Below are 24,612 nucleotides of genomic sequence, written 5' to 3'. Positions count from 1 at the left end.
CCAAACGGATACAGCTTTCCCAATTTAGCGCCTTCATTTTGGATTGTCAGTGCGAACAGTTTTAAAGGCTCTGGTATAAGTTATAGAGGAAGTAGCGCAATAGTCATCCTATAAGTATGCAGTATGAAGTCGCATTAATTTCTTTTACTTTACCGAATGGTTACCATCATGGTATGAGTGGAGAACGGTTGATCAAATGCGCATATTAAGACTTTTTGCGATATTGTCTGCTGGTAGGAAGTTTTATGTGAAGCTATATATGCATTCCGAATTATAATGACACGCCTGGTAGGAAAATCCCGACTATTACGGAAGAAGCTGCGCCACATTTCCAATAGTAACACACGTGTACACCTTGATTCGGATGACGGTATAAAACATACCATATATTCAAATGCGAAAATTAGTAAAACTGAGTTCGACACATGGTTCGACTTTAAAAAGAGGTTGGGCAATGGTGCAGGTGGAGATCATTTAGTCCAGGAAAAAGTTAGGGATATTTTATAGGGATATTTTATATTTCAAAAATTATATTCTAACATTGCAGATGTGACTGTCTTTTTTTACGACAACTGCTTTATTTTTCAACAGTTGATCTACACTTTTCGAGAAACTCTACTTCTGCCACTCGCATTTTATGCACGAACTTATTTAACAAGCCAAAAATAACACACATGGAATACAAAAAATAGTTATGTGAACAAAACTATTATACTCTGTGGCAACATGGTACGAGTGTGTAAAAAAGAAACACAAAATTCCCGCAAATTTATGAATGAAATCCGCTTTACTGGAGTAATGTGTACCCAGTAGTAAGTTTATAGGTTGTAAATAACACTCCTGTTTATAGATTATTTTGATTTACAGCTTGTATTCAAACACAATGTTATCGGTCTCTTGAGATGTGAATTTTTGTTGCTTTAAACATTTAATCATTTGGGCAGTTAGCTCCATGTTATCGATACTCTGAGGAGGGTATATACTATTTAATTATTAAAATTTATTCTGATGACATAAAAATTAAGAAGGGCTGAATTCCGGTGCAGCCGAATGTTGTGTTGTAGAGTAATGGTATAGGATGGAATTAAAGAGGGAGAATATGGCAAATATAAATATAAAATAAGTCAAGCTGTTGGAGAGATATGCATGTGAAGGATGCTATGCTTATTACAACCTTTTAAACTGATCCACATCAAAAAATGCTCTCTCATCATTCATTTAATTAATTTTTCGATTGAATCGTTTGGCAGTTATAACACTTGGATAGCTCCAAACATGACCATTACATTTGTGTTATTATTTCCCAAATACTACCATTTTCTAAAATGTCCCGCCATATCAAGTTATGATAAAACAAACGACTTTTAACCTATAAGCTGTGGCAAATCTAATTTTGATTAAATAAACGGACCAACATGAAAAACTCACTCGTACGAAGGTGTCTTAAAATCTGTGAGAAAAATAATATCACCCTGATTTTACAGGGCAAAGAGAGCCAACTGATTATAACATACAATAAAAATAAAAAGTTCAAAGCGTTGTTAGCTTTGTAGATATACCACTTATCTTTGATTTATAGCTATCGAGAGAACAGAGTTAACGTTCTAATCAAAATTCGCCTATCATGATTGAAGTGTAATTTTAACTGATGCAAATGGATTTAGCGTTTCCGTTGCACTGACTTATAAAAGGCGTCAATGGAAACATTGAAACCATAGTACTTTAACTACACTGAACCAATCAACATGAAGTTGCTTATTGTTTTTGCTCTCGCTGTGGCTGCAGCCTCTGCAACTCCGGTCTACGAAAAGACCGCTTTCATCGAGGACTTACCCGAGTCTCCAGTCTTGGGTGGACGCATCACCAATGGTGATTACGCTTGGGATGGTTTGGTTCCCTACCAAGCTGGTTTACTTCTATCGAAGAATTCAGGCAATTACTGGTGTGGTGGTTCCTTGATTGGCTCAAACTGGGTTCTGACTGCCGCTCACTGCACAGATGGGTAAGTTAAAGCTTCTAATAATGAAAATTTCCTATTGCAAATATTTATTTTTATCCTTATAGCGCTCACACCATCACCGTCTACTTGGGTAGCGTTGTGCGTTCCAATGGCAACCAATATGCAACCACCATCCACTCCAACGATATCCACCAGCACCCCAATTACAACTCTAATACTCTGGATAACGACGTCACTCTCCTGTGGATTCACTCAGTTTCTTTCTCTGGCAACATTCAAGCCATCAGACTGCCATCTTTCAACCAATACAGCAATTACGAGGGTCAGTGGGCTACCGCATCTGGCTGGGGTGGCACTTCAGGCAACAACCAAGACCATTTGCAATACGTCACTGTTCAGGTGATTTCCAACAGTGAATGCGCTAGCGTCTATGGCAGCAGCACTGTCACCGACAACACCATCTGTGTTTCCACAAACGGCGGACGTTCAACTTGCGGTGGTGACTCTGGTGGCCCATTGGCTGTGGACAACAACCAAGTGTTGATTGGTGTGACTTCATTCGTTGCTGCCGCTGGTTGCACCGCTGGTCTGCCATCTGGTTTCCAACGTGTCAGTCGCCATTTGGACTGGATCCGTGGTGTCACCGGTATCGCATACTATTAAATTCTATGAAATATTGTGAAGATACCTAATAAAATTTTTAAGCAAAAAACGATAAGATTATGTCTTCTTTTTATATCTCTAGGATTTTCACAATAATTGGCTAATCATAATGAAAGTAAATGAGAAAGAATTTTGAAGTTGTGTGGTTCCAAAAATTTATATAATTGATTCACTCTTAACTCTGTACATTTAGATCAGAGTGCACGTAACCCATTTACATATATTTAAAAAGATATATACACTTTCTCCGTCTCCACAGTAGACACTTTTTCTCGCCTGAAATAAACTGTTATGATGATGTAAAAGAAACGAAGGGTACTAAAGAAAAGGGAAGGGAATTTCATCGCAAAACTGAACCCTGAGCTAATAGCACTTCAAACGTCTCCAATGACCTCAGTGTTCAGTACAACTAGCTTATTTAAGCTCAAAGCAAATTTTTTATGGCGATAATCTATCCATCTATCGCGAAAGCAAACAAACTCAGGAAGAGTAGAACCCAATGAAATATATACATAAAAGATCAGTACGACGAGCTGAGTTGATATAGTCATGCCGGTTTGCCCATCTGTTTGTATAGACGTGACTAGTCCCTCAGTGCTTCCTATATCGATCTGAAATTTTGCATAAGTTAGCTTTGTATGGCAAGTTTTTTCATTCTACGATTTATAATCATGAAATTTATGCAAAAGTTAGTGCTTAAAGTAATAATGTAATCTCCGAAGAAATTGTTTAGATCGGACCACTATAGCGAATATCTGCCATACAAACTGAACGATTGGATGATGCTTGTATGAATGAAAAGGTTTTTCATTTGAGGAGATATCTTCATGAAATTTGGCATGATTTATTACCTAAGGCAATAATGAAATCCTCGAAAAAATTGTTCACATCGGATCCTTATAGCATATAGCGGTCATTCAAACTAAACGATCGGAATAAAGTCGTTTTTCTTTGTTTTTGTTTTGGTTTGATTATGTGTATTTATTTTTTCTATCGAGTCTCCGCTTTAAGCCGCTAAGAGACCATGGTTGTCTGTACACGCGGTAGGTCACGCAAGGGTTGACACAAGTCCTCATGAGAGATTGAGAAAAGAGCCAGCCAGGAGCTAATTTGGAGTTCTTATTAATTCAATTAAATGGGGATGGGCTTTGAACGTACCGGAAGACTTTCCAGGGTTTTAATGGGACGAAGACGGTTGTGATACAAATTTAATTTTTTTTAGTATACCTTAATGAGAATTTTACTGGTCTCTAATCCAGATGGGTGCAAGCACGGGGTAGTTCTCTCCGTGCATATGTACAAATGCACACAATTCGGGATATTTTTATTTTCGATGTGGCGTCCCCCGTCGTCCTGTTGCCTCCATCTCATTGATAGACATTCACTCGAAGCAGCCTCTTAGAGGTTGTTTGATGCTTATTCCAAGCATCTATTCCCCTCGTCACCGTAGGATATTACGGGTTTTTTAAGCCGAACCCTCCTCTCCTGTTGCTCATAATCAGGGGCTGCTTATTATGTATTCACGGGTAAGCTAAGATATGTATTAGGCCGTCTACAATTCGCCAAGCTATAGCCAGAAAAGTAAGGGTTCAATTTCGGCAAGTTTTATATATGAGATAGCATTCCTTAATTGCAGCGGTACCTTGCTTTGCAGTTGGTCAATTCCACCCATGGCAAATTCAGACGGGATTTTGGCGGCACTTCCTCGAGTAAATGGTCCATTATGAGGTTAGTAAAGACGTTTGTCGAATCTGGAATTTTCACAAGAAGACTGTACCATCAAGATCCCTATGGAATTTAAGAAACAATCGCGGTTGTTGCATTGCCAATTCAGGTTAATGCAAAAGTTTCGACTCGGAGTTCGGAATTTTTTCAGACAATTATTGAAATGAACGAAGAAGACAATAACTTGATAAATTGTCTGTTTATGTGTGGTGACGCCCATTTTGATCTAAACAGGGTACTCCACTTTTCGCTAGCTCACAAGGTCACGTTACCTGACCTCCTAATTGTTTTATGCGGTTATGTCAAGAAAGAGTTGTAAAAAGCAAAATCTTGGCATCGGAATGAACTGATTATTGAGGCAATCCCGAATTCAGGCCTTCAGGCCGCAATCAATAATTTTCTAATTAATTAGGTGTCACATTTGCATAACTGAGCATAATTTTTGAAAATATTTATTTATTAAAAAAAATATTGCCATACAATAAAAAATATAAACGGACAGCACTGATATATGTGCATATGCAGGGTGGTCCATTTCGAGATTAACTACTTCTTTAAAGAAAAAACAAAGAAACTTCAAGTTTAATGGGGAATTTTTATTATCATTCGAAAAAACATTTTGTATACTTTAATTTTTGAAGATTATCTCTATCAAATGTTGGCCGGGCCTATGTTTCAGATGGTCCATTGAGTTCAACTTTCGATAACTCGAATGACACGCGTGATGTTTTGTTCCAAGGTTTGAATCGAGGCGAGATCGTCTGCATATCCCTACAGAAAAAGTCTAACGGTGTGATATCACACGACCTTGGTGCCCAATCGATTAGCCCAAAACATGAAAACATGAAAATCTTCAGGTTGTTCCTGGTCCTAAATGCAGCAATTTTGCTTATCTTCATACCCATTGAACCAGAAATTGATCTAATCGCTGAACAAGATTTGGCCCTAAAACGTCCGATTTCTTGGAATCTACTTTCAAGATCCCATAGAGCGAAGTGATGTCGCTTGGGAAGGTTGAGCTTCAGTTCTGGCACAATCAGTATTTCGCAAGCTTTCAATTTAAGATCTCGACGTAAAATACGTTAAGTCGTTCAAAACGTCAGTCCTAATTGCTAGGAACGGATTCGAATCGACTCGTATACTACACATTTACGATATTCGTTCTTCTAGATGCCTTTACACCAAATAACTCGAGCAGTGTAGGAGTTATCTTCGTGAAATTGCGTAGAAAAATGTTCTCGCGTATAATAATGCCAAAGGTGAAATCAATCAGTCCCACTCATTTTCTTAGTCTTAATATACCAGATATAGTGATTACCGACTCCCCAGCTGATTACAAATTCTTTGTGTTAGTCAATATGTGTGATATTTTAATGAAATTAAGTAAACGAGTTTTAGTACTGAAACTCAGAGGTGCTGATAACTCAAATAGGTGTTGATAACTCAAATATTAGTGAATTTAAAATCTGATTATAATTCGTTAAATGCTTCGTCACATAATTAATATTGAATTAGTATAGATATTAAATGTTCGGTAACATCCGTCTCTAGCACTTCCCTACTTGTTTTATTTCACTTAAAAATTACCAAAAAATTTATGAATAAAATCCGCTTGGAGTGATGACCGTGTAGCTAGTGGTTAGTTCTAGGGTGGTAAATAACTTTATTATTGTTTGATTGATTATCTTGATTTGCTACGTGAATTCAATAAAATATTATCGGGCTCTTGATATGCAGCAGTTAACCATTAAAATCAGATTTTAAGATTTATTGCAGCTTTCAAACGTGAGTAGTTAGATCCATGTTTTGAAATTTTTACTGACATTTTGAAGAGGTGACTTCGCATTCAATTACCAATACATATAGTATATTCTGATTACAAATGTAAATAAACAAGAAAATGCTAGACTCAGATGCAATCACAGTTCGGAAGTATTATAAACGTGTGAAAATAATTCGAGAGATCTAATCAAACCGTCAAATATAATTCTAACTGCTTAAATGGTGACCGAGTTAGAGAATGTAATGTTCTTTAGAATAAGAACCTTTTGCAAATGAATTGTGAATAAATCAAAGGAATTAAAAAATATCTCATTCATTTCAAAGTGTCTGAAAATCTGGAAGAAAAAAGAGTATATTCATGTCATTACAGCGTAAAGAAAAGGCATTGATTATAAAACATAATAATCATATAAAAAAGCTCACAACATTGTTTGCTAACCTTTGATTTATAGCCATCGAGAGAACAGAGTTAGCGTTCTAATCAAAATTCGCCTGTCATGGCGCGTAATCTTAACTGATGCAAATGGATTTAGCATTTCCGTTGCACTGACTTATAAAAGGCGTCAATGGAACCATTAAAACCATAGTATTCTCACTACACTGAACCAATCAACATGAAGTTCCTAATTGTTTTAGCTCTCGCTGTGGCTGCAGCCTCTGCAACTCCGGTCTACGAAAAGACCGCTTTCATCGAGGACTTACCCGAGTCTCCAGTCTTGGGTGGACGCATCACCAATGGTGATTACGCTTGGGATGGTTTGGTTCCTTATCAAGCTGGCTTACTTCTATCGAAGAATTCAGGCAATTACTGGTGTGGTGGTTCCTTGATTGGCTCAAACTGGGTTCTGACTGCCGCTCACTGCACAGATGGGTAAGTTAAAGCTTCTAATAATGAAAATTTCCTATTGCAAATATTTACTTTTATCCTTATAGCGCTCACACCATCACCGTCTACTTGGGTAGCGTTGTGCGTTCCAATGGCAACCAATATGCAACCACCATCCACTCCAACGATATCCACCAGCACCCCAATTACAACTCTAATACTCTGGATAACGACGTCACTCTCCTGTGGATCCACTCCGTTTCTTTCTCTGGCAACATTCAAGCCATCAGACTGCCATCTTTCAACCAATACAGCAACTATGAGGGACAATGGGCTACCGCATCTGGCTGGGGTGGCACTTCAGGCAACAACCAAGACCATTTGCAATACGTCAGTGTTCAGGTGATCTCCAACAGTGAATGCGCTAGCGTCTATGGCAGCAGCACTGTCACCGACAACACCATCTGTGTTTCCACAAACGGCGGACGTTCAACTTGCGGTGGTGACTCTGGTGGCCCATTGGCTGTGGACAACAACCAAGTGTTGATTGGTGTGACTTCATTCGTTGCTGCCGCCGGTTGCACCGCTGGTCTGCCATCTGGTTTCCAACGTGTCAGTCGCCATTTGGACTGGATCCGTGGTGTCACCGGTATCGCATACTACTAAATTCTGTGACATATTGTGAAGTACTAAATAAAAATTTCAAGCAGAAAACGATAACATTATGTATTTTCTTTATATCTCCAGGGTTTTCACAATAATGGGCAAATTATAGTGAAAGTAAAAGGGAATGAGATTTTAAGTTGTATTGTTTCAAAAATTTATATAATCGATCCAAACTTAACTCGTATACATAGGCCAGAGTGTACGATACTGGTTTAAATTAAAAAAGATAATTTAAATTACACCTTAACCTCTATAGTAGACACAAGACGTATATCAAAAAAATACCCTAAGCTAACTATGTGGTATATACTATGATACCTTCGGAAAGGCATCGGAAAACGCCTCCAGAAATGTTATCACAAAACATACTCGTAACACAGCCAATTGAATCTTGAGCTAATATCACTTGGAAAGTTTCTGATGACCTCAGTACCCAATAAATTCAAGCCGAGTAAGCCTCAAAGCTAGTTCTTCTTCTTCTTAATTGGTGTAGACACCGCTTAGGCGATTATAGCCGAGTTAACAAGCGAACGCCAGTCGTTTCTTCTTTTCGCAACGTGGCGCCAATTGGATATTCCAAGCGAGGCCAGGTCCTTCTCCACTTGGTCCTTCCATCGGAGTGGAGGTCTTCCTCTTCCTTTGCTTCCCCCGGCGGGTACTGCGTCGAATACTTTCAGAGCTGGAGTGTTTTCGTCCATCCGGACAACATGACCTAGCCAGCGTAGCCGCTGTCTTTTAATTCGCTGAACTATGTCAATGTCGTCGTATATCTCGTACAGCTCATCGTTCCATCGAATGCGATCTTTCATCCGAGGCTGGTTATGACTATTCACTGGGGGTGTTTTTTTACGTGGCGCGTCCCAAACCCAGCGCACAACCCTATGCAGGGGATGTTTCGCCTTCTCACGTTAGCTCGCCTTCAAACGGATGTTCTTAGGCTACCCAGAGGATACTTGGTCAAAGACCGGAAGTCGTGAGCTGCTTGAGTCACATGTAAAAGAATCGTTTCTGGCCACTCCCAAGTGAATGGCAATCAGAGAACTTTCCTCACTTGCGTGAACTTCTACACATGACTCCATCCTCCCAACCTCAAAGCTAGTATCTATCCGGAAAATACACAATCTCAGGAAGAGTAGAGCAATCTTCAAACCACACCTTCCTAGTTGACACTACCGAAAATATTATAAATTCGCTAGCTTTTGAGGGCTTATAAAGCATAATATCCGCAACGTAATTCCAAATCTAGCTTACAGATTTTTAAAAATAAAATTTCGTCTAATAAAGAAATTAAAAAGCCAACAAAGTTGACACTACACACAAGCCACAGAAGCTGCACTTACAATTCAACCCAAAACTTCAGTTATTCTGTATAACTGGACAAACAGAACAATTTTCAATACAATGCAAAGGCAAAGGTATTATCTGATAAAAATTACTAATAATAACAAGAATCTGTTTAGGACATACCAGAAATACTTGTGAGCACACTTTAAATAAAAACCTTGACAGAATATGTTAAACAATATCTTATGTCTTACTACCATAAAAATAAATTACGAAATTGTGAACACACTTGATTTATTGACAAAGTGGTATAAACTACGTATTTTATGTAAGAGTTTGAACATATGTACTAAAATATAAGAATCGAATTCTAGTGTCCACGGGCTGGGTTCACAAATGAGTCGAAGGGAGTTATATTTTATGAATAGGTGTGGAATTCTGATTTATATGGGGTCACGAATAACTTCGATGTAAACTTACTTGATATGAATTATTTAGGTTTAGGTAGAAAATAATTCTGAAACGTTGAGAGTTTCAAATCTTGGAATCCCCAATATTTCGTTCGTATGGAGGCTATATGCTACAGTTTTCCGAAATCGACGACTCCGACAAATGAACAGCATCTTGGCAAGGAAAGGATATGTGCAAAAGATTGATATATCAATATCAAAAACAGAGGAATTGATTCACGTACATTTAGACAGACATACGGACATGACTATATCAACTCAGCACATCATACTGATGGTTTATGTATATATTTTATTGAGTTCTGCTCTTCCTGATTTTGCTTCCTTTCTGGATAGATGGATAGATTACCGCTATACAAAACTAGCTTTGAGCTTAACTTAATTTTGCTAGATATACTGGACACTAAGGTCATCGAAGACGTTCCAAGTTGTATTACCTCAGGATTCAATTTTGCTTTGAATTCCCTTCCTTTTCCTTGAGTTCCCTTCGTTTCTTTTACATCATCATAACAGTTTATTTCAGGCGAGAAAAAGGCTTGAGTCTACTGTGGATATTGAGGAGTAAGTGAGTTTATTTTAATAAATATAAATGAGTTTCGTGCACTATGTTGTATGACTTATGAGTGGATCGACTACATAAATTTTTGGAACAATGTAACTTGAAAATTCATTCTCATTTACTTTCATTATGATTAGCCAATTATTGTGAAAATCCTACAAATATAAAGAGAAGACAGGATCTTATCGTTTTTTGCTTGAAAATTTTATTAAGTATCTTCACAATACGAGTATATCATAGAACTTAGTAGTATGCAATACCGGTGACACCACGGATCCAGTCCAAATGACGGCTGACACGTTGGAAACCAGATGGCAGACCAGCGGTGCAACCGGCGGCAGCAACGAATGAAGTCACACCAATCAACACTTGGTTGTTGTCCACAGCCAATGGGCCACCAGAGTCACCACCGCAAGTTGAACGTCCGCCGTTTGTGGAAACACAGATGGTGTTGTCGGTGACAGTGCTGCTGCCATAGACGCTAGCGCATTCGCTGTTGGAGATCACCTGAACACTGACGTATTGCAAATGGTCTTGGTTGTTGCCTGAAGTGCCACCCCAGCCAGATGCGGTAGCCCATTGTCCCTCATAGTTGCTGTATTGGTTGAAAGATGGCAGTCTGATGGCTTGAATGTTGCCAGAGAAGGAAACAGAGTGGATCCACAGGAGAGTGACGTCGTTATCCAGAGTATTAGAGTTGTAATTGGGGTGCTGGTGGATATCGTTGGAGTGGATGGTGGTTGCATATTGGTTGCCATTGGAACGCACAACGCTACCCAAGTAGACGGTGATGGTGTGAGCGCTATAAGGATAAAAGTAAATATTTGCAATAGGAAATTTTCATTATTAGAAGCTTTAACTTACCCATCTGTGCAGTGAGCGGCAGTCAGAACCCAGTTTGAGCCAATCAAGGAACCACCACACCAGTAATTGCCTGAATTCTTCGATAGAAGTAAGCCAGCTTGATAAGGAACCAAACCATCCCAAGCGTAATCACCATTGGTGATGCGTCCACCCAAGACTGGAGACTCGGGTAAGTCCTCGATGAAAGCGGTCTTTTCGTAGACCGGAGTTGCAGAGGCTGCAGCCACAGCGAGAGCTAAAACAATTAGGAACTTCATGTTGATTGGTTCAGTATAGTGAAAGTACTATGATTTCAATGGTCTCAGCGGTGCCTTTTATAAGTCAGTGCAACGGAAATGGTAAAGCCATTTGCATCAGTTAAGATTACACTTCAATCATGATAGGCAAATTTTTATTAGAACAATAACTCTGTTCTCTCGATAGCTATAAATCAAAGATAAGTGGTATATCTACAAAGCTAACAACGCTTTGAACTTTTTATTTTTATTGTATGTTATAATCAGTTGGCTCTCTTTGCCCTGCAAAATCATGGTGATATTATTTTTCTCACAGATTTTGAGACACCTTCCTATGAGAGAGATTTTCATGTTGATCCCTTTATTTAATCAAAATTAGATTTGCCTCAGCTTATAGGTTAAAAGTCGTTTATTTTATCATAATTTGATATGGTGGGTCATTTAAGAAAATGGTATTATTTGTGAAATAATAACACAAATGTAATGGTCATATATGGAGCAATTCAAAGTGTCATAACTGAGTGATGAGAGAGCATTTTTCGCGTGGATCAATTCAAAAGGTTGTCATAAACATAGCACTCTTATCAAGCATATCTCTCCAACAACTTGAACTATTTTATATTTATATTTATATTTGCCATATTCTCCTCATAATCTCCGTCCTAAATTCCATCCTATACCCTTACTCTGCAATATTCGGTAATTAAATGGTATGTGCCCTCTTAAGACTATCGATAACATGGAGTTAGCTGCTCAAATGACTAACTGTTTAAAGTAACAAAAATTCACATCTCAAGAGACCGATAACTTTGTGTTTGAATACAAACAGTAAATCAAAATAATCTATAAACAGGAATGTTATTTACAACCTATAAACTTACTACTGGGTACATATTATTCCAGCAAAGCGGATTTCATTCATAAATTTGCGGGTATTTTGTGTTTCTTGTGTGGATACTCGAAAAATGCTGGTATAGAGCATAATAGTTTTGTTCACTTAACTATTTTGTTTTACGCCTATGAATAATCGAGATAGATCTAGAGATATATATACGTATATATACAGGATGACGCAGGAATCGTGCTACAAAAACAAACTATCCTACCTTTGTTTTAATTAATGTACTCTTATTTTTTTATTGTATGGAAAATTTGATTAAATTTTATATAATAAATTATTTTTACAAGTGATGGAAGTTCATTGATAGCAGCCTGAATGCTTGAATTAGGGATTACCTCAATTATCAATTTAATGGACTGCTTCAATTCAGTTAGATTTCAAGTTTATTTATTTTTGTACACCTCTTACTTGACACAACCCTATAATAAAGTTAGGCGCAGTCAGGCCAGGTAATCTTGGGGGCCAGCGGAAAGTGGAGTTTCTTGTTTAGATCAAAATAGGCCTCATTAGACATAAACAGGCAATTTATGAAGTTATGGTCTTCTTCGTTCATTTCAATAATTGTCTGAAAAAATTCCGAACTCTGAGTCGAAACTTTTGGATTTACCTGAATTGGCAATGCAACAACCGTAATTGTTTCTTGAATTCCATAGGGATCTTGATGGTACAGTCTTCTTGTGAAAATTCCAGATTCGACAAACGGCTTTACTAACCTCATAATGGACCATTTACTTGGGGAAGTGCCGCCAAAATCCTGTCTGAAGGGTACCCCTGCAATTAAGGAATGCTATCTCATATATAAAACTTGCCGAAATTGAACCCTTACTTTTCTGGCTAAACTCAGGCTACCAAAGGCTACAGCTTGGCGAATGGTAGACGGCCTAATATCTTAGGTTAGCTGTGAATACATAATAAGCAGCCCCTGACTATGAGCAACAGCAGAGGAGACTTCGGCTTAAAAACCCCGTAACATCCTACGGTGACGAGGGGAATAGATGCTTGGAATAAGAATCAACAACCTCTAAGTGGCTGCTTCGATGGAATATCAATCATCGAGATGGAAGCAACAGGACGACGGGGGAGGCCACATCGAAAATAAAAATATCCAAATTTGTGTGCGTTTGTACATATGCACGAAGAGAACTACCGCGTGTTCGCGCCCATCAGGATTAGAGAACAGGAAAATTCTGATTCTGGAAAAATTAAATTTGTATCACAACTGTCTTCGTCCCGTTAAAACCCTGGCAAGTCTTCAAGTACGTTCAAAACCCATCCCCATTTAATTGGCAGTATAGGTTCAGTTGAGAGAACTGCTAATTAGCTCCTGGCTGGCTTTTTACTCAATTTCTCATGAGGACTTGTGTTAACCCTTGCATGACCTACCGCATGTGCAGACAACTACGGTCCCTTAGCGACTTGAAGCGGAGACTCGATAGAAAAATGAATATACAAAATCAAAACAAAAAAAAACAGAGAAAAAGGACTTTATTCCATTCGTTCGGCTTGTATGACAGCTATATGCTATAGGGACCCGATGTGAACAATTCTTTCGGATATTACATTATTACTTTAAGCACTAACTTTTGCCAAATTTCATCATTATAAATCGTAGAATGAAAAAACTTTCCATACAAGAACTTAATTCCCATCGTTGAGCTCGTATGGAAGCTATATATCACAGTTGTCCGAAATCGGCGGTTCCAACAAAAAACATATGAAGAATTTTAGATCAATATAGCAAAAATTGAGGGACTAGTTCACGTATATACAGACAGACAGACGGACATGACTATATCAACTCAGCTCTTCATACTGATCGTTTATGTACGAGTACATATTTCATTGGGCTCTACTCTTCCTGAGTTTGTTTCCTTTCTGGATAGATGGATAGATTATCGCTATACAAAACTAGCTTTGAACTTAACTTAACTTAGTAAGTTGTACTGGGCACTAAGGCCATTGGAGACGTTCGAAGTGCTATTAGCCCAGGGTTCAATTTTGCGATGAAATTCCCTTCCCGTTTCTTTAGTACCCTTCGTATTTTTTACATATATCATCAGAACAGTTTATTTCAGAGGAGAAAAAGTATCTACTGTGGAAACTGAGTGGTAAGTGCATATATCTTTTTAAATATATGTAAATGAGTTACGAACACTCTGATCTAAATGTACGATGTTAAGAGTGGACCAATTATATAAATTTTTGGAACCACACAATTTCAAAATTCTTTCCCAATTATTTTCATTATGATTAGCCAATTATTTTGAAAATCCTACAAATATTAAGAGAAGTCATACCCTTATCGTGTTTTGCTTGACAATTTTATTAAGTATCTTCACAATATTTCATAGAATTTAGTAGTATGCAATACCGGTGACACCACGGATCCAGTCCAAATGGCGACTGACACGTTGGAAACCAGATGGCAGACCAGCGGTGCAACCGGCGGCAGCAACGAATGAAGTCACACCAATCAACACTTGGTTGTTGTCCACAGCCAATGGGCCACCAGAGTCACCACCGCAAGTTGAACGTCCGCCGTTTGTGGAAACACAGATGGTGTTGTCGGTGACAGTGCTGCTGCCATAGACGCTAGCGCATTCGCTGTTGGAGATCACCTGAACACTGACGTATTGCAAATGGTCTTGGTTGTTGCCCGAAGTGCCACCCCAGCCAGATGCGGTAGCCCATTGTCCCTCATAGTTGCTGTATTGGTTGAAAGATGGCAGTCTGATGGCTTGAATGTTGCCAGAGAAGGAAACAGAGTGGATCCACAGGAGAGTGACGTCGTTATCCAGAGTATTAGAGTTGTAATTGGGGTGCTGGTGGATATCGTTGGAGTGGATGGTGGTTGCATATTGGTTGCCATTGGAACGTACAACGCTACCCAAGTAGACGGTGATGGTGTGAGCGCTATAAGGATAAAAATAAATATTTGTAATTGGAAATTTTCATTATTAGAAGCTTTAACTTACCCATCTGTGCAGTGAGCGGCAGTCAGAACCCAGTTTGAGCCAATTAAAGAACCACCACACCAGTAATTGCCTGAATTCTTCGATAGAAGTAAACCAGCTTGATAGGGAACCAAACCATCCCAAGCGTAATCACCATTGGTGATGCGTCCACCCAAGACTGGAGACTCGGGTAAGTCCTCGATGAAAGCGGTCTTTTCATAGACCGGAGTTGCAGAGGCTGCAGCCACAGCGAGAGCTAAAACAATTAGGAACTTCATGTTGATTGGTTCAGTATAGTGAGAATACTATGGTTTCAATGGTCTCAGCAGCGCCTTTTATAAGTCAGTGCAACGGAAATGCTAAATCCATTTGCATCAGTTAAGATTACGTGCCAATCATGACAGGCGAATTTTGATTAGAACGTTAACTCTGTTCTCTCGATGGCTATAAATCAAAGGTTAGCAAACAAGTTGTGAGCTTTTTTATATGATTATTATGTTTTATAATCAATGCCTTTTCTTTACGCTGTAATGACATGAATATACTCTTTTTTCTTCCAGATTTTCAGACACTTTGAAATGAATGAGATATTTTTTAATTCCTTTGATTTATTCACAATTCATTTGCAAAAGGTTCTTATTCTAAAGAACATTACCTTCTCTAACTCGGTCACCATTTAAGCAGTTAGAATTATATTTGACGGTTTGATTAGATCTCTCGAATTATTTTCACACGTTTATAACTCTTACACGCTGTGATTGCATCAGAGTCTAGTATATTCTTATTTATTTACATTTGTAATCAGAATATACTATATGTATTGGTAATTGAATGCGAAGTCACCTCTTCAAAATGTCAGTAAAAATTTCAAAACATGGATCTAACTACTCACGTTTGAAAGTTGCAATAAATCTGAAAATCTGATTTTAATGGTTAACTGCTTAAGTGCAAGCGTTCGCATATCAAGAGCCCGATAATATTTTATTGAATTCACGTAGCAAATCAAGATAATCAATCAAACAATAATAAAGTTATTTACCACCCTAGAACTAACCACTAGCTACACGGTCATCACTTCAAGCGGATTTTATTCATAAATTTTTTGGTAATTTTTAAGTGAAATAAAACAAGTAGGGAAGTGCTAGAGACGGATGTTACCGAACATTTAATATCTATACTAATTCAGTATTATTTATGTGACGAAACCTTTAACGAATTATAATCAGATTGTAGATTCACTAATATTTGAGTTACCAACACCTATTTGAGTTATCAGCACCTCTGAGTTTCAGTACTAAAACTCGTTTACTTAATTTCATTAAAATATCACACATATTGACTAACACAAAGAATTTGTAATCAGCTGGGGAGTCGGTAATCACTATATCTGATATATTGAGGCTAAAAAAAGGAGTGGGACTGATTGATTTCACCTTTGGCATTATTATACGCGAGAACATTTTTCTACGCAATTTCACGAAGATAACTCCTACACTGCTCGAGTTATTTGGTGTAAAGGCTGCTAGAAGAACGAATATCGTAAATGTGTAGTATACGAGTCGATTCGAATCCGTTCGCAGCAATTAGGACTGACGTATTGAACGACTTAACGTATTTTACGTCGAGATCTTAAATTGAAAGCGTGCAATATACTGATTGTGCAAGAACTGAAGCCGGTCGACCTTCCTATGTTACATGTCTTCGCTCTATGGACTCTTGAAAGAAGATTCCAAGAAGATCGGACGTTTTCGAGCCAAATTCTATTTTGCGTTGAGGTCCATTTCTGGTTCTATGGATACTTAAATAAGCAAAATTGCCACATTTGGGACCAAGAACAACCTGAACAGATTCAAGAGTTACCATTTCATACTTCTTCAAAAATAATGGCGCTGGGAACAAAACCGTCAATGGTGACTTTCAACAAAATGGCGTCACTTCGCACACATCGCAAGAATCAATGGACTTATTGTGAGGAGACTACGGTGAGCAGATAATTTCACGTTTTGGGCCGGTAGATTTATCAAGATCATATGATATCACACCGTTGGACTTTTTCCTGTGGGGTTACTTAAATTCTAAAATCAATGCGGACAATCCCGCTTCGATCCAGGCTTTGGAGCAAAACATCGAGTCATCGAAATTTGGACTCAACGGATGGAGTATCTGAGACATTTGAAATAGATAATCTTAAAAAAAATATGCCAAAGAATGTTCTTTTGATAATGTAAATTATCTTATTGAATTTTCTGTTTTTTTTCTTTAAAAAGTAGTTCGAAATTGATCGCCTTTTATAATGAGAAAAGTATATTCTTTAACTTTCATAATGCTGGAAATTTAGGAACACCTATATTAGTTGTCTGAATTTGACTTAGTTCAGTCACATACAGATTTAACATAAAGTCGGAAATTCCCAAGTTTTTTACATTATGTAACTAACGTGTGATTTTTTTGAGGTTAGGATTTTCATGCATTAGTATTTGACAGATCACGTGGGATTTCAGACATGGTGTCAAAGAGAAAGATGCTCAGTATGCTTTGACATTTCATCATGAATAGACTTACTAACGAGCAACGCTTGCAAATCATTGAATTTTATTACCAAAATCAGTGTTCGGTTCGAAATGTGTTTATCGACAAATTTTGTTCAGCGATGAGGCTCATTTCTGGTTGAATGGCTACGTAAATAAGCAAAATTGCCGCATTTGGGGTGAAGAGCAACCAGAAGCCGTTCAAGAACTGCCCATGCATCCCGAAAAATGCACTGTTTGGTGTGGTTGTTACGCTGGTGGAATCATTGGGACCGTATTTTTTCAAAGATGCTGTTGGACGCAACGTTACGGTAAATGGCGATCGCTATCGTTCGATGCTAACAAACTTTTTGTTGCCAAAAATGGAAGAACTGAACTTGGTTGACATGTGGTTTCAACAAGATGGCGCTACATGCCACACAGCTCGCGATTCTATGGCCATTTTGAGGGAAAACTTCGGACAACAATTCATCTCAAGAAATGGACCCGTAAGTTGGCCACCAAGATCATGCGATTTAACGCCTTTAGACTATTTTTTGTGGGGCTACGTCAAGTCTAAAGTCTACAGAAATAAGCCAGCAACTATTCCAGCTTTGGAAGACAACATTTCCGAAGAAATTCGGGCTATTCCGGCCGAAATGCTCGAAAAAGTTGCCCAAAATTGGACTCTCCGAATGGACCACCTAAGACGCAGCCGCGGTCAACATTTAAATGAAATTATCTTCAAAAAGTAAATGTCATGAACCAATCTAACGTTTCAAATAAAGAACCGATGAGATTTTGCAAATTTTATGCGTTTTTTTTTTTTAAAAAAAGTTATCAAGCTCTTAAAAAATCACCCTTTATATTGGGGTTAGGGGAAGTATTGAACCGATTTTACATATTTTTGACACGAGCTCTTTTGCAATTTTTAGCAGGCAGAGATTTTCTTTACATATAAGACTTGAAAAGTGAGATGAAATAGCTTAGAGCTTGTAAGTTTTTATTTTTAAATTTTTGATATAAGAGAAGTAGGCGTGGGTGTTTCCGATTTGGACCTTTAAGATTGGTTCAGAGTCGGCCGTATACCGTTTCTTTTGGAAGCGGTAATATCCAAATTTATTAGGATGTGCTCAAGATTTTAACCCATTATATTTCAAAGTGTTGAACCAGTTTAAGTATTTTGAAAATTTGAAAAAAAGTAATTCCTTATGTTAACAAAACACAATTTTCTGGTCTATTAGACCGCCGAAGTCCTCACACGTAAGATATGTCCTGAATTCCATACAGGCTATAAGAGAAACAAAGACGCATAATAAAATGGACTTCGAAAAAAACATAAAGACCGTTTTACAAAATAATGGAAATAAATAAAAAAAAACCTAAAGTGGTTCAAGGCATCAAGAGAATGCTTGATATAAAGACATTCAGCGACAATGCAACGCAGTTCTTCGGTAATGACCTATTACGAAAACCATAAAAATCTGATAGAAATGACAACAAAGGTGAAGAGCTTTTGAGAAGCCGTAAAAAAACGTTTAAATAAAAGTATTACAAATTATGTTCAACAAATCGTATTTATTTATATGTATACATGTCCGTTTCTTTAATAATAAGCAATGCCGGTGATATCACGAATCCAGCCCAAGAAGTGTGAAACGCGGGTAAATGCATTTGGTGCAGATGAGTGACATCCGCCGCCAAAGCTCACGATGCCCACCAACACTTGATTGTTGTCCACCGCCAATGGGCCACCGGAATCTCCGTTACAAGCAGCTCTTCCCTCAACAGGTGTGGTGCAAATGATACCATCGTTTATGTTGAAATATGATGAGCATTCGCTATTTGAAATAATTGGTTGGGTGGCATACTTCAGATGACCGTTAAGACCGGATCCGTCATATGTGTTACCCCAACCTGAGAGTGTTGCCCATTGGCCTTCATAGTTGCTGTACTGATTGAACGATGGCAGTCTGATGGGTTGAATGTTGCCCGAGTAGGAGACGGAATGGATCCAAACCAAAGCGATATCATTCAAACTACTATAGTCTGGATGGATATGGACATCGTTCTGATGAACAACAGTGGAATATTGACCATTACCACGCGATGTACTACCCAAATAGACAGTGACGGCTTGAACGCTGCAATGTTAGAAAAAAAAGAATGTTTAAAATGTTTTCTAAATATAATATACCCTTCACAATTTGTCACACTTACTCCTTGACGCAATGAGCTGCAGTTATAATCCAGTTGGAGCCAATCAAAGAACCGCCACACCATAACCATTGGCCATTCTTTTCTAAAGTCAAACCGGCTTGATACGGAAAGAGTCCATCCCAGGCATCGGCGCCATTGACAATGCGTCCATGGATGGTTGCATTCGTTTGCTCTACCTCCTTCTCTAGAACGGCCTCCGCTGAAGCGGTGCCGATTACGAAAGCCAAAATCAAAAGGAATTTCATTTCTCTAAGAATTCTGTGTGCAGACTACAGTGCCGAAAATCATGCACACAAATTTTTATATAGTAGCAAATGAGGGCGTATTTATGACTCAGATTTATATTACTTGATTTATAGCTTCCTTTAAAATTAGAACGGCACGTTTCTTAGACTTTATCTAGGTTGTTGATTTGTGTTTGATAGATATTTTTTCGGTTATTTTCAATGATTATTATGGACATGGTAAATATGATAATGGCTTTTGCAAATAAGGTCATTCAGTAGGTGTGGTAATGTTGCGATTTCGCTTTTCACCCTCAGAGTTTTAGCGAGATAAGGATACACCTACGCATGTAAGATGTTATAAAATAGTGTTATCGGTGTAACACGATTATATTGGTAAAGTTTCACTTCTGAAGGCACCGTTACCCGAAAATAAGACATACATAATCACTGAAGCAAATCTATAAGAAACCTCATTAACCAAAAATTATTACAAGAAACTAATTTATATATAATATATATTGGGTAATCGAAAAAGTCATTTCGTATTTTGAAGATATAGATGTTGCTGCAGTCATATATCTTCAGTGCTACTAATTACATTCTGTCATACCTATAGTGTTGGAAGGGAAATTTTACGTTTCATTGAACCAAAAAAAATTAATTTCAGTGAAGTTTGAAAAAGTTACAGCTGTTTAAAAATTAGTGAAAATAATGAAGAACTTCGCTATATTTTGAAATTTTTCTATTAAAAAAAGAAGAATACCAAGCAAGCCACCAATGAAATTTGTGAAGCTTGCGGAGACGATAATGTATATTTCCAGATTCCGTTCTGAAAATTTCGATGTGAAAGATGTACCTTGCCCTGGTCGACCTATCGTTTGAAAAGTCGATGAAATTATGGAAAATATTGACCAGGACCGTCACATAAGCAGCCATGACATCGCTAAAGAACTTGCATTCATCATCAAACGGTTTTGAAACATTTAAAAAAGGCTGCCTCTAAAAATATGCTCCATGTTTGGGTACTAAATGAATTGTCTGTGAAAGGGACCGAATTAACATCTGCGATTCTTTGCTGAAACGAAATGAAATCGAACCATTTCTGAAGGGAGTGGTAACAGGAAACCAAAAGTGGATCAAATAAGACAATAATGTGCGAAAAAGATCATGGTCCAAACGTGGTGAAGCTCAAGAAATGGTCGCAAAGCCATAATTGACACCTCGAAAGGTTATGCTGACTATTTGGTGCGATTGTAAAGGAGTCATCCATTATGAGCTGCTCTAGCCTGGTCGAACGATTGATTTTACATTTTACTGTGAACAACTGATGAGATTGGAGCAAGCAATCGAAAAAATGACCAGAACTGATCAACAGAAAGGGCTTTGTCTTCCATTAGAACAACGCTAGACCACACACATCTTTGATGGGAAAAATTGGAAGAGCTTGGCTGGGAATGCAGAGCTCCCTTGATAGAGTAAAGTTGGCTTCAAGAGAAGCCTGTGAAAATTAGTTGTCGCAGTTTTTCGCCGAGAAACCAAAAAAGTTTTACCCTGAGGGAATAATGTCTACAACGGAAAAATTACAAAAATTGGTTGGACGTTTGAATAGAAATACGAAAAGAGTTTTTCGACTATCCAATATATACTTGTATGTTTTATAGAATCTCCGACGTTTACTTCTGGTTGTTATAAACATTGTGCCAAACTTACGGTACCCTGTTCAATGTACGAGTATACAATTAAATTAAATATATAATATGTATCACCGAAAAAAACAAAAAAAAAATCAAAAAAGTAAAAAAAATTAGTAAAATCACGTCAGCAAAATCAAACACACAGTGATTTGCCAATTATATTAATGGAGTACTAAAGCGTTAATTTCGAAAATGCAATTTCTGTGATAACAGTAATTTATGCCTAACAAATACGGATTACGAGAGAAATTTATGATTTCTAATCAAAATTTGGCTATCTGCATCAGTTTTAAATTTGCGATATCTCATCCGTTTCCGTTGTATTGACTTATAAAAGGTTGGGCTGAACTCAACGGAGTCATAGTGAATTCACTTAACTCAAACAATCAACATGAAGTTTCTAGTTGTCTTAGCACTCCTTGTGGCTGCAGCCTCTGCAACTCCAGTCTACGAAAAAACCACTTTCATCGAGGACTTACCCGAGTCTCCAGTCTTGGGAGGACGCATCACCAATGGTGATTACGCTTGGGATGGTTTGGTTCCTTATCAAGCTGGCTTACTTCTATCGAAGAATTCAGGCAACTACTGGTGTGGTGGTTCCTTAATTGGCTCAAACTGGGTTCTGACTGCCGCTCACTGCACAGATGGGTAAGTTACAGCTCTTGATAATGAAAATTTCCAATTACAAATATTTACTTTTGTCCTTATAGCGCTCACACCATCACTGTCTACTTGGGTAGTGTTGTACGTTCCAATGGCAACCAATATGCAACCACCATCCACTCCAACGATATCCACCAGCACCCCAATTACAACTCTAATACTCTGGATAACGACGTCACTCTCCTGTGGATCCACTCTGTTTCCTTCTCTGGCAACATTCAAGCTATCAGACTGCCATCTTTCAACCAATACAGCAACTATGAGGGACAATGGGCTACCGCATCTGGCTGGGGTGGCACTTCGGGCAACAACCAAGACCATTTGCAATACGTCAGTGTTCAGGTGATCTCCAACAGCGAATGCGCTAGCGTCTATGGCAGCAGCACTGTCACCGACAACACCATCTGTGTTTCCACAAACGGTGGACGTTCAACTTGCGGTGGTGACTCTGGTGGCCCATTGGCTGTGGACAACAACCAAGTGTTGATTGGTGTGACTTCATTCGTTGCTGCCGCTGGTTGCACCGCTGGTCTTCCATCTGGTTTCCAACGTGTCAGTCGCCATTTGGACTGGATCCGTGGTGTCACCGGTATTGCATACTACTAGATTTCGATTTGATGGATTTTGTACATAAAAAATGTTGCTTAATAAATTTCCAATTCCACGTTGAAAATAATTGTGCATAGTATTTCTGTTTTTGAAATATTTTTGAACCAATTGCTTGGTCTCAGTTTCCCCAATCTTTAAAGATAGTTAAATTTTACACATCCTAGTTTACTTTACTTTACTCTCTCATTAATATCACGTCACTTGGAAAATTTTCTCTGAATGATCAGAAGAGGTTCCTAAATACATATCGCTCATTTGCTGCAAGACCGGCATAAGTCAAAAAAATCGATTCTCCAGAAAACGCGTTTAAAGTTTTCAACTGACTACAAGATATGTACTTATGATTTGTAATAATAATGATAAGAAAATAATATTGACTGTCAATATTGTTCTGCCTTCCAGAAAAGTAAAGTGATTTGGAATTGCAAAGCTAGAACCAAAATTTTGAATAAGTTGCACAACACTGTTCGCAACACTTCTGTATGTCAAGGTTTTAGTCAATACTCTGTAGAAAATGCTTATATTAAAGCTTGTTTTTTCTGGTTCGAAAAATTTAACTTTGTTGTCACATTTACACGCAATGGCTACAATTTTCCTTTGTGCATAGAAAGATCCTTAGATACAACTGTATATATCTACATAGCGGGACATGTGTGCTGGCGAATGTCTTGTTATACCGCTACTTGCATAAATATGCCTTTTTTGTTGTTGGTTCTCTGGTTCGCAAGGCACTTGTGTCGGCCGGCCTTGTGTGTTCCTTATGTGTCTAAGGTGTATTTGTTTTCCCTTCTTTCGGTGGGGTGAATTGTTTTTATGTGCTAATATGTCAGTATATTGTTGTTGCTACCCATTCACACTGCCGTTTGTCTGCCTTTGTTGCATATCGGTATTACAGTTAAGTGTATTTCTCTTTGCATGCGCAGCACGTAAAATGATTTGATTTCAATTTTCCAGATTCAGCTTGTGTCAAATGATAACGATTTCGTATTTCCAACTCATTTAACGGTAGTACTCTTTTTTTTGCTGAAATGAAATTTTCGGAATTTTTTCTCCGCATTTTGCTGTTCTCACATGCATGCATATGTATGTAGCTATGTTTTTTTCGGTAATCTTAAGTGCTTAGACTGGAAGTGGTCGCGTGGCTGGATACTTACTATACACACTTGTGTGTTTGTATGTATGAACAATATTGAAGGCAATGTTATGAATATTAACACGTAACTGTTACTAACATTACTTTTTGTAGCTTTTATAAATATCTAGGTACTTTTGCAAAGGAATGAAGGTGCTAAGTCACCGATAAAAATTGAGAAAAGAAAAAATGTAGATATCATACCGAAAATATTATTATTTCCCCTTTTTAATGATGACAGTAACTGATTGCCTAGTTTTTTGTAAAGCGATCCAATCAAACACTAAATTTTCGACTATTTCGTGGGAATTGAAGTGCTTCTCAGCCAATAAGTGCTCCGGTGTAGCCTTCAATGCACGTAGCGATTCACGTTTAATATCTTCAATTCACTCAAAATGGTTTTCTCGAAGCCAGAAGTCACACGGAGCTAAATTAGTCGAAGACGGTTGTTGCAGCGCGATATTGGTTAAAAATTTGGTAAAAAACTCAAGTACGAGTAGAATCAATGCAGTATGCGACGGTGCATTATCGTGGCGCAAAAGCCAAGAGTGGTTTGCTCATAGACCCGGCTTCTTTTTACGAAAAGCTTCGCGCAAACGACGTTTAATATTCAGTTAGTGTTCTTATTTGACAGTTTGGTCAGTCGGAAGAAAAGCGGAGTGCAGCACGT

At 38.0% G+C, this 24,612-nt stretch overlaps 5 protein-coding genes across 8 annotated transcripts; 2 read left to right on the top strand and 3 right to left on the bottom strand.

The window, feature by feature from the left end:
• Window positions 1-1,719: 1,719 nt before the first annotated feature.
• On the top strand, window positions 1,720-2,678 carry LOC125778792 (serine protease 1-like). Its single transcript, XM_049458057.1, has 2 exons — window positions 1,720-2,002; window positions 2,065-2,678. The coding sequence occupies exons 1-2, from the start codon at window positions 1,746-1,748 to the stop codon at window positions 2,621-2,623; spliced, it is 816 nt and encodes a 271-aa protein (XP_049314014.1). The 5' UTR covers window positions 1,720-1,745; the 3' UTR covers window positions 2,624-2,678.
• A 4,028-nt stretch (window positions 2,679-6,706) lies between these two features.
• On the top strand, window positions 6,707-22,877 carry LOC125778791 (serine protease 1-like). Of its 4 annotated transcripts, XM_049458054.1 has the most exons (3): window positions 6,712-7,001; window positions 7,064-7,358; window positions 22,544-22,877. In XM_049458054.1, exons 1-3 carry the CDS (start codon window positions 6,745-6,747, stop codon window positions 22,805-22,807), a joined length of 816 nt encoding a protein of 271 aa, XP_049314011.1. In that variant the 5' UTR covers window positions 6,712-6,744; the 3' UTR covers window positions 22,808-22,877. The 4 variants fall into 4 exon arrangements, with proteins under 4 accessions (XP_049314013.1, XP_049314011.1, XP_049314009.1 ...); XM_049458056.1 differs by lacking the exon at window positions 7,064-7,358 and having other exon boundaries at window positions 6,707-7,001; window positions 22,249-22,877; XM_049458052.1 differs by lacking the exon at window positions 22,544-22,877 and having other exon boundaries at window positions 6,713-7,001; window positions 7,064-7,676.
• LOC125778793 (serine protease 1-like) lies at window positions 10,118-11,094 on the bottom strand. Its single transcript, XM_049458058.1, has 2 exons — window positions 10,800-11,094; window positions 10,118-10,737 (listed from the first exon to the last, which is right to left on the bottom strand). The coding sequence occupies exons 1-2, from the start codon at window positions 11,054-11,056 to the stop codon at window positions 10,179-10,181; spliced, it is 816 nt and encodes a 271-aa protein (XP_049314015.1). The 5' UTR covers window positions 11,057-11,094; the 3' UTR covers window positions 10,118-10,178.
• On the bottom strand, window positions 14,236-15,206 carry LOC105231394 (serine protease 1). Its single transcript, XM_011212678.2, has 2 exons — window positions 14,912-15,206; window positions 14,236-14,849 (listed from the first exon to the last, which is right to left on the bottom strand). The coding sequence occupies exons 1-2, from the start codon at window positions 15,166-15,168 to the stop codon at window positions 14,291-14,293; spliced, it is 816 nt and encodes a 271-aa protein (XP_011210980.1). The 5' UTR covers window positions 15,169-15,206; the 3' UTR covers window positions 14,236-14,290.
• On the bottom strand, window positions 18,956-19,912 carry LOC105233609 (serine protease 1). The gene is made up of 2 exons (XM_011215733.3): window positions 19,618-19,912; window positions 18,956-19,541 (listed from the first exon to the last, which is right to left on the bottom strand). Exons 1-2 carry the CDS (start codon window positions 19,860-19,862, stop codon window positions 19,004-19,006), a joined length of 783 nt encoding a protein of 260 aa, XP_011214035.2. The 5' UTR covers window positions 19,863-19,912; the 3' UTR covers window positions 18,956-19,003.
• Window positions 22,878-24,612: the final 1,735 nt, after the last annotated feature.

Source organism: Bactrocera dorsalis, chromosome 5 (genome assembly GCF_023373825.1).
Source record: "Bactrocera dorsalis isolate Fly_Bdor chromosome 5, ASM2337382v1, whole genome shotgun sequence".
In the NCBI taxonomy this organism is placed as follows: domain Eukaryota; kingdom Metazoa; phylum Arthropoda; class Insecta; order Diptera; family Tephritidae; genus Bactrocera; species Bactrocera dorsalis.
Note: the sequence above shows the minus strand (reverse complement) of the source record. Positions and strands in the feature narration are given on the sequence as shown.

What these genes read in the sequence shown, in the direction of transcription:
- LOC125778792 (XM_049458057.1), top strand. Translation starts at nt 1,746, where the DNA reads ATGAAGTTGCTTATTGTTTTTGCTCTCGCTGTGGCTGCAGCCTCTGCA. An exon ending in GCCGCTCACTGCACAGATGG is followed by an intron (nt 2,003 to 2,064) that starts GTAAGTTAAAGC and finishes TTATCCTTATAG; the next exon opens with CGCTCACACCATCACCGTCT.
- LOC125778791 (XM_049458056.1), top strand. Translation starts at nt 6,745, where the DNA reads ATGAAGTTCCTAATTGTTTTAGCTCTCGCTGTGGCTGCAGCCTCTGCA. An exon ending in GCCGCTCACTGCACAGATGG is followed by an intron (nt 7,002 to 22,248) that starts GTAAGTTAAAGC and finishes TTGTCCTTATAG; the next exon opens with CGCTCACACCATCACTGTCT.
- LOC125778793 (XM_049458058.1), bottom strand. Translation starts at nt 11,056, where the DNA reads ATGAAGTTCCTAATTGTTTTAGCTCTCGCTGTGGCTGCAGCCTCTGCA. An exon ending in GCCGCTCACTGCACAGATGG is followed by an intron (nt 10,738 to 10,799) that starts GTAAGTTAAAGC and finishes TTATCCTTATAG; the next exon opens with CGCTCACACCATCACCGTCT.
- LOC105231394 (XM_011212678.2), bottom strand. Translation starts at nt 15,168, where the DNA reads ATGAAGTTCCTAATTGTTTTAGCTCTCGCTGTGGCTGCAGCCTCTGCA. An exon ending in GCCGCTCACTGCACAGATGG is followed by an intron (nt 14,850 to 14,911) that starts GTAAGTTAAAGC and finishes TTATCCTTATAG; the next exon opens with CGCTCACACCATCACCGTCT.
- LOC105233609 (XM_011215733.3), bottom strand. Translation starts at nt 19,862, where the DNA reads ATGAAATTCCTTTTGATTTTGGCTTTCGTAATCGGCACCGCTTCAGCG. An exon ending in GCAGCTCATTGCGTCAAGGA is followed by an intron (nt 19,542 to 19,617) that starts GTAAGTGTGACA and finishes CTAACATTGCAG; the next exon opens with CGTTCAAGCCGTCACTGTCT.